We start from the raw sequence: 9,507 nt of genomic DNA on the forward strand, positions 1-9,507 counted from the left end.
TGTGTGTGTGTGTGTGTGTGTGTGTGTGTGTGCCTTGCAAAAGTATTACTTTTTTCACATTTTGTTATGTTGCTGCCTTATGTTAAACTGCTTTAAATTACTTTTTTTCCACATCAATCTACACTCCATACACCATACTGACAAAGCAAAAACAGAATGGTCAACTTCGTAAATTTATAAAAAAAAAAAAAAAACCTGAAATAAGTACATTGCATAAGTATTCACTAAATATTTCGCTGAAGCACCTTTACAGTCTCAAGTCTTTTTTGTTTAGTGCGACAAGCTTTGATCATCATCATTTGGCAATTATCTGCCATTCTTCTCCTCACATCTTCACCGTTCAAGCTCACGTTTTCAACTAAAAGAAAACCTTGAGATATAAAGTAATGTTGTTGTAGAACATTGTGGTATATAATGCCTAATCATAAGCTTCTTCAGAAATGGAGATAAAAAATTTATAAAAAAAATAAAGTCTCTAACATCATTTAAATAAACAAATATTTGAATATGAGTTTTTTTATGAGCCCTAATATTCTAATTCAATATTTTTGAAAAATGCCCATCCCTATAATGTATATGTATATGTACACACACACACACATCAATGAAATATATATATATATATACTAAAACTTTTATTAAAAAAAAAAAAAAAAGCTTTTTACTTCATTTGTTTCTTTGTTTTGTTTTAATTTGTCCTATTGCTTCTGACTGGTTTCTTTTTCCCTCAGCTGTTTTTGATATAACTCTAAACTTGCAACACATGCAGACTATGAATATATAAGCAAGCTAATTTATTCTCTCTATCAGAGAGGCAAATAAAAGAATCAGAGCAGAGCAGAGCTTATGACAGCTTAACACCATCACTCAGAAACCAGTTTCTCCGGTTTTCAGAAAGAGCTTATTTAATACTCCTTGACAAATGTATTGCCTGTCATTTTACAGAGTGACAGATGACACCACAAGAGCTGAAAAGTGATTAGTGGCAGCAGCAGTGTGGAATGGTTAAACAACGACAGCCTGTGAGAATACAGGACTGAGTGAATGTTCATGTCTGTACCTCGAACAGTTGCAGCTTGATCTCTGTGTGGAGTCAACAAAGTCCCAGGTGCCCACTTTCATCTGCGTCTCCTCCTCGCTGGTCCCATTGGAGGCTGTGGCAGAGAATTTCCGTCTGCAAACACACAATGAAACAAGATTGGACTCAAACTCTCTGAATGGTTTCTAAATCACAAAATCTATGGTACTTTGTTGAGGCTAGTTGTATGTTTTACTCCAGCAAATATCTCCCAGCGTCGGTTTATTTTTGAAAGTCAAATTCTGTATACATACTGCTAAGTTAGTTACACAAAAGTTTATGAATATTTTTTACTGTTATTGCCCAGGAAAAACTATTTTATTGAACACACATTGACCTTTTTGAGTAAAGGCGGATATGCTATTATAGGTAGTACAATCAATTATAGGATTATCAGCTTAACTTTTTAGTTTAGACAATTATGAAATGGCAAAAAGTAACTTTTTTAACTAATAAATGGTATACATCGTTAAAATCTAAAATGTGACAACACGACTTGAAATGAATGAAATTTTAGTTTGGACAGTGTCCAAAAACTGTTCCCAAGATGGACTGAACTAACGTTTAAAAGCATTAAACAATTACATATTTGTGCAAATTCTGACTCTAAACCTTGCAGACAAAGCCCTTGTGAAAAGTTCCCTGTGTGACAACTAATCTTGATCACTCCTAATTGTTTTTTCCCCTTTAATAATCAGTAATAAAATAATCTGTGGCTCAGATATGCATTGTACCAGTAACAGTGCATTGTAGATCTATCATGACTGTGAAATGGGATGATCTGATCTCAGATTTACTCTGAGCTCATCTGAGGATGTCTGAGCACACTTACTTGTTCTGAGCTCGGTTGATGTTGCACTCCTGCCAAACACTCTCAACCACCTGACTTGCCATCCTGCGTGGAATCTTGCCACCGTGATGACTGGTGCTGTCAACACTGAATCCATCCATCACCACCGGCAACCGCATGCACTTCTGTGCCGAGTGAGAGTGAACTAGAAAGAAAAAAAGACAAAGTTTGAGAGTGTAACAGATGCTGGCCATGAAATGAGATGGGCATGGGTTTGTGTCAAGGTTGAGGCATGTTTACCTGTCTGAGCCTCCTCAGGTGAGGTGGGAGGAGTCAGGGTCACTGAAGAGATGGCAGGGTCACGGTTTGAAGCAGGCACTTGATGGCCATTTGAATAGACAGCGGTGCAGTGCGAGGACCCCGTAGGTGTTACAGTGGGGATGTCTGACTGCGGGACTAACACCAGGCAAGCAGGATACACCATGCGCACACCACCTGGAGAAACGGCCACAAATTAACACCTTATGAATGCACACTTTTAGAGGGAAAAAGAAAGAAAAAAGTACTACAGATGAATAACACATTGCACACTATATTACATTTCTCCAGTATTTTCAGCAAACCTGTATTGTTCCCACAATGCAACTGGTTTATTTACCAGCCTTTTAAGTAAAATATATTTTGGTCCAACTTACCAACAAGCACTTCCACTGCTGCCAGGGAGTCGTCCTCCCAGTCGATGTCCTCCATTTTGTCCTCTGTGCTCTCCTTGGAGGTCGGGCTGATGGTATAGAACTGGTTCCATTCTTCAATGAGCTTCTGTGTCGGAGGGTCGGACAGTTTGAAGGACTGACCGGTCAATGTCCCGTTCAGTCCAAATGGACTCAGAATCACTACAAGTGAGAATGAGAGAAGTGATTCAGTGATACACACTACATACAGTACAGAACACAAGAGATATTAAGGCACCAGTGGCATAAAGGTCAAGAATCTGGGACACAGGCCTGTCACGATTATTTTATCTAATTGAGTTTATTTGAGATAATCATAATCATTGTGCTCTTTTAATCTCAATCACAGATTGCCATTCAAATAAGGGAATTTTATACAAATATCAATATTTTAGAAAATTATTTATTATTATTATTATTACTACTACAATTATTGTTGTTGTTATTATTATTATTATTATAATATTACAATAATACAATTAAAACAGACTAGGCCACACAAAACATTAGTGTTAATGGTCACACACAAAAACAGTAAAAACACACAAAAAAAGAATACATTACCAAAAGAAATTATACAATTTATAAATATAAAATAAAAAGATTTTAATTTTGTTATATAAAAAATATTTATATATTTTACAATTGACATAAATAATATATAACCATTTCAATATTTAAAATATTACGTCATTCTAATTTTCACAATATTTCTGTACAAAATACAAAAATTATTATCCTTACACTGTGAAATACATGAGCAAAAAGGCTATTAAATTAACTGCAATTAGTTATATGATATTTAATAAACTCATGATTGTGACAGCACTAGCTGGTACACAAAATGTACCAAAACTATGTAACATGCATCGCTGGATAACCATTTTTCCCTTGAGTAATTCACTGATCCTAGTATCCTAACTAGTTTTTGTTTATGCATACAAGTACTTGTGTTAACATGATAGCAGCAAAAGAACCTCTGCTACAAAATACAATCAAGTGGCATTTATCTGGCGTTGTTCTTGAAAAGTTGCCCCAAACTGGTTCTTAAAAATGTGGAAAGCTAGCAAATTTAGCAGAAAAACACATGAAGACTAAGGAGCGTTTAATCAGAACAGGGCCAAAGCAAATGAGTCTATGAAGCGGGGGAACACTGTACAAACACTCCCGCCTGGCTCTCTCTCAACCGCTCCCTCCACTTCTGTTCCTCATTAACTGTGGTCTTAAATGACTCCTCCACTGCAGCCGGGTCTCTTTCCTTCCTCCTTTCTCTCAGACACTTTCCGAAAGCCTTTCATATCAACACAGCCTCCAGTTACTGCCAGGCAGCACTCATTCTGAGCCCATAAACCAACTTAAATAAACAGGTCACTCAGAGGGAGAGAGACAGAAACAGGGTGAAAAAAGACAAGGAAAGCGCGCAAGACAAGGTGAAGTACAAATGTGGAAGTAGCAGCATCAGTTTTCACTGGTACCTTTCCAAAACACCTCAGTTTCTCAAGCGCAGCTCTGTTACATGCTGCTTTCATGCCTAAAAAAAAATAACTAAACACTGAGGAAGGTAGTCACAAGTTTTCCCAAGGAAATCTCATTCTGTACATGTATGTTTCTTTAACTGCCTTGATATATTGATCCACATATTAGAGGATAGGAGGAGGAAGGAGCTTCCAGGGAGAAAAGGGGGGGGGGGGGGGGGATGAATCCATCCTGTGTCCTTCCATTAGCCGGCTCATTCCATGGCCTTCATCACACAAATCCATAAAAGCCACAATGACAGAGGACACCTCCATCCATCCGGAAGAGGTATGGGAAGAGGGAATGGGGGTAGGGGGATGCTATACAAATGGAAAGGAGGTACAATTAATCTTTAATTGGTTATGGCAGCTTAAATCTAAACACTCTAATAGAGATTGTTATCCTGGCTTTAAAACAGAAGCCTCCAAAATGCATTAAAAAAAAAAGCTGACCAGATGTAACAAAAAACATACACGGCTCATTCACAGACCACCTCTGCAGGCAAAAATTGCTCTTTTAATATTTGACAGATCCTAGATCGAGCCAATTGGTTTGGCCTCCTGATGGCCAGCTCATCCCAATGCATCAAAAAAGACTCCGCTGAGATATACGCAAAATATTTACAGGAAGAAAGCCCAGCGTTGAGCTCTTCAGGTAGGTGGTAAGACAGAAGATAAGAATTTGCATGGCGGGGGAGCTTGAAGCATTGAATCCACTAGAGAGGTATCAACTCTCAACTATCAACCATCATTAGAAAGGGGTCTGCTGCTCTGGTCCGCTTTTGAGTGGGGGCATCACACAGATATAAAGCCATTTTCAGACAAACAGGCAAACAAATGTATTCCAATATCACAGTGTTCACCTCACATTAATTCTGTCAAGCAATCTGTGCACTACCAGTCTCTCTCTCTCACTCTCTCTTCTGCTCGGTTAAGTGAGCTATGAGTTCATTACACCCCTCTCACTGCTCTTTATGAGGTCACAGTCGCAACACTCGCACGCTCACTAATCCGAGACTGTCAGAAACGGTGAGCAGCAGACCAAAGGAGATCGAGAGAGAGCGGGCGAGCGAGAAAAAGGTCAGCTGGTTCCAAATGACACATCACACATTCCTGATTCACTGCAAAGGTTATTTCCCCATCAAAAGGATGAATTATGTTTTAAAACGTTAATTCGCAGGAACCGCAAACAATCTCAATTAAGCAAACAATGGCAGATGTGATCTAGTTCACGGCTGTGGATGTAGATCAGTCAATACAGCATTCCAGCCAAGCTAAAATGAATGATACTGAATGAATTTCGATCAAAAGTGAGCATCACAAAACAAAAGCTATAAGGAATATTTCCCACTGATAGTCCTTGGGTACATAAGAGCAACTGAAGGCTATGAAATCCCACGTAAGGTCTTAAAAGTCAGCATGAAATGGAAATTGCGATCGAATTTTCCTCCCTACAGTGAGGTAAATACAAGTGAAATGGCTTCTCAAACAAGAAAAAAAAGAGGAGGATGGGACTTGATTTTGCCCATCAGGAATTGATTGGATCGTTGTCATTTGCTAATTGCTGCGATCTCATGTGAGTGACAGATTGCTGGAGGGGAGGCTTTACTGCCCAGCCCTCACACCAGTCAACACAAGTCATCAGAGAAGAGATGGTGTTGGGAGGGGAATGGAAGTTATTGTTTTTGACAAGATTTTGTGACTGAAAAAAGAAGAATTGCCCATTTTGATTTTATGGTGAGTTTAAACAGGCCTAAATCTCCTAAAGTGCAAGGATTTCCCACCCAGGGACACATGATCATAAATGGCAAAATGCCTTCATTAACGTGACCATCACTAACAGCCCTTTGGAAATCCCACTTAACGCTATTTTACTTAAAAGTTTATTAAATAAAAATAAAAACATTAAGTCATAGTTTTTTTTTCAGTTTAGGCCAGGGCTGGGAGTTATGGCATTTTATACATCAATATCAACAGTCAGTTAACAAATGATTATAAACAATATCGGGGGGGATTAAATATTTTTTACATATCTCTGCCATAGTTTAAACATTTTCAGGATTTAAGGATGTGCAGATATCTTTGAAATCACCATTAGTACCTTAAGCACTGCTCATGTTACCGGTAATGAAGAACATTTTCCTCTTCCCCAAGCACCTAAAACAGGAAAAGGTCTCTAACACTATTTCTGTATTTTATTTATTAATTAAATTTTTCAAGATACAGAGGGGCAAACAGAATGCCACTGGGCTTTACTGATTATAAACCATCTTTTTGATCTGAAAGGAAATGACGGAAAGAGAAAAAGGGAGAGGAGAAACAAAAGGGGACAGACAGGAAAAAATATTACAAAGCATATCAAGAAAAGAGTATTCTATCACCTTGGAATGGGCTGGAGGCCTGCTGGGCCAGTGTCAGGTGCTCCTCACTCAGGTGGTACATGGGCTGGTGCTGGTTGATCTCCACACTGGTGCACACATTACTGTCTCCATGCAGGAAGAACGTGAAAGAGCAAGAAAGGTGTTCTCTGAGAAAGAGAGAGACAGGTGTTTAAGTTAAGCAGCAGCACATGTGCCTCAATGAAAAAAAAAAAAAAAAAGAAAACAACATGGATTAATAAAAGACAACAACTATGGATCATCTGACTGCATTTGTAACGTACCTTGTGAGTCATATAATCACCATCTGATGTGATCATTAAATGCCTAAGACAGAATTGGATTAATTTGTAACTCTATGAAACGGTATTGTTAATATCTCAAACGCGTGAGAAACATCACACGTCATTGAGATGCAAGTGTCTGCTCTTTGACCTCAAGGATTACACTGTGTTTGACCCTTTTCCTCATGAATATGCATGAGGTGCTTTAATATATGTAAAAGGACAATGACACTTCTTCTACATTAGTCACACTCTGAACTCTGTAAAGCCTGAGCTCTGTGAAAATCATTCCAAACTACGCCAGCTTCCTAATACGTGATTAATAAAATCTTTCGTTCCACAGCGCATTAGAGTTGCTCTGCTGATCTGGAATCATCACAGGCATTAAAGCATCTTAAAGCAAAACTAGTCCTTTGGCAAAATTACTAAACCAGAAAAACTCTTGTATTTCCATGAAAAGGAAGCTTTAAAAGGAAACACTTGTAAAATAAAGGCAAGCTACTCTATGAATTAATTACGCTTACTATGACAATTTCTGCATTAACTATTACTCATACTTAAGGTTAGACATCTAAAGAAACCCCCTAAACCTAAGTATTAAACTTCAAATCACACAAAGTTTGTGCCACGGACATGAATGACACCTCAAATAATGCGCTTTGTTGAGAAGAGGTATGCTATTAGTTTTCTAAGCAATCAGATTTTATCCCCGAACATGCTAAAATGACACTTGCAGCGGAGGAGGGACGCAAACGATATCTAAGGATAAGAATAATAAAGACTTTCTGACTATAGCAACCACTCATAACACCTTAGCAACTACCACAACACTTCTTCTGAATATATATATATATGAAAGCTTTATAGATGAATCACCAGCCGTTGTACAGTAGAGTTGCTCCAACTGCTTTATAACGATGGCCATAAACCCAAAGAATGTCTCTCCAAAAACAAAGTATGGACACTTGCCAAACATCTGCATTTAGAGACTGAGAGAACCATAGAAGAGGTTCAGCCACTAACCCACAGAGACAGACACTGATTTGCAACTACGTCACATCTAAACAGAATAAACACGCCACACTGACCCCATGCATTTCTACAGCTCTCGGACTTTGCTAGCGAGAATGTTTTACAGCAGGCTGCCCTCTGTAGAGATATTATCGCAACTGCAATCTGACAGCATTGCCTTTGTTATTTCAGTCGCACACCGGTCTTAAACTTTCTCAACAACAATGCACACAAAAGGAGGCTTCTCTGAGCGAGTTCAATACTGCTGCACCATCACATTTGATCACATGGTCTACACACACACTGAGCTCAATAACAGCATGCTCCTGAAGTTCTCTATTCAGCGGCAGACAGAGCAATCAGTGTGTACATCACTGACCAACCCCAAAACAAAAACATGACCTGTAACCACTGTTCCTCCCCGAGTTCACACCAAACCAGGGTCCAAAAGTAACAACAAATAAAAGTAAAAAACTGAAGAGAGAAAATAAAGCAACACTCATCACAACTTATGCAACTTAATGGAATAGTTCACCCAAAAATGAAAATTTTATGTTTATCTGCTTACCCCAGGGCATCCAAGATGTAGGTGACGGTTTCTTCAGTAGAACACAAACGAAGATTTTTAACTCAAACCGTTGCAGTCTGTCAGTCATGTAATGGAAGTGAATGGAAATAACGGCTTTGAGAGTTAAAAAAAAACATACACAAACAAAACCAAATTACACCCTGCGGCTTGTGACGATACATTGATGTGTAAAGACACGAAACGATCGGTCTGTGCAAGAAACTGAACAGTATTTATATAATTTTTTTACCTATTATACACCGCAATGTCCAACATCCGGCGTGTGACACGTGTACGTGCTCTGGCATAGTAGACATAGATATATATAAGTAGATTCCCACGGCCCATAGAAACAGTCACTAATGAGGCATCTACGTACGTGTATGTATGTATGTATATATACATACATACATACATACATATAGATGCCTCATTAGTGACTGTTTCTATGGGCCGTGGGAATCTACTTATATATATCTATGTCTACTATGCCAGAGCACGTACACGTGTCACACGCCGGATGTTGGACATTGCGGTGTATAATAGGTAAAAAAATTATATAAATACTGTTCAGTTTCTTGCACAGACCGATCGTTTCGTGTCTTTACACATCAATGTATCGTCACAAGCCGCAGGGTGTAATTTGGTTTTGTTTGTGTATGTTTTTTTTTAACTCTCAAAGCCGTTATTTCCATTCACTTCCATTACATGACTGACAGACTGCAACGGTTTGAGTTAAAAATCTTCGTTTGTGTTCTACTGAAGAAACCGTCACCTACATCTTGGATGCCCTGGGGTAAGCAGATAAACATCAAATTTTCATTTTTGGGTGAACTATCCCTTTAAGACACCTTATCCCTGCGCAATTCATCATCAGAAGGATACCAAACATTAATACAATTTCATCTTTCACTGTGGTGCTTGTCACATATAAGCAAAGAAAAAAATAGCCCAATAAAAATACTTAAAGGGGTCATATGATGTTGCTAAAAAGAACATTATTTTGTGCATTTGGTGTAATGAAATGTGTTTATGTGATTTAAGGTTCAAAAAACACATTTTCCACATACTGTACATTATTGTTGCTCCTCTGTGCCCCGCCTTTCTGAAACGTGTCCATTTTTACAAAGCTCATCGTTCTGAAAAAGCGAGG

General features: G+C 38.4%; 1 protein-coding gene across 1 annotated transcript in view; it reads right to left on the minus strand.

Moving 5' to 3' along the window:
- The window catches only part of LOC107576664 (mediator of RNA polymerase II transcription subunit 13-like), a 115,670-nt gene that overhangs the window by 49,901 nt on the left and 56,262 nt on the right, over window positions 1-9,507 (minus strand). The window contains exons 4-8 of the mRNA XM_016262810.1: window positions 6,495-6,640; window positions 2,564-2,761; window positions 2,169-2,363; window positions 1,911-2,073; window positions 1,061-1,174 (exon numbers count right to left, since the gene is read on the minus strand). Of these exons, the coding sequence (XP_016118296.1) occupies window positions 1,061-1,174; window positions 1,911-2,073; window positions 2,169-2,363; window positions 2,564-2,761; window positions 6,495-6,640 (816 nt within the window). The remainder of the gene's footprint in view (window positions 1-1,060; window positions 1,175-1,910; window positions 2,074-2,168; window positions 2,364-2,563; window positions 2,762-6,494; window positions 6,641-9,507) is intronic.

Source organism: Sinocyclocheilus grahami, unplaced genomic scaffold (assembly GCF_001515645.1).
Source record: "Sinocyclocheilus grahami isolate Dianchi unplaced genomic scaffold, SAMN03320097.WGS_v1.1 scaffold32.1, whole genome shotgun sequence".
NCBI classification, from domain to species: Eukaryota; Metazoa; Chordata; class Actinopteri; order Cypriniformes; family Cyprinidae; genus Sinocyclocheilus; species Sinocyclocheilus grahami.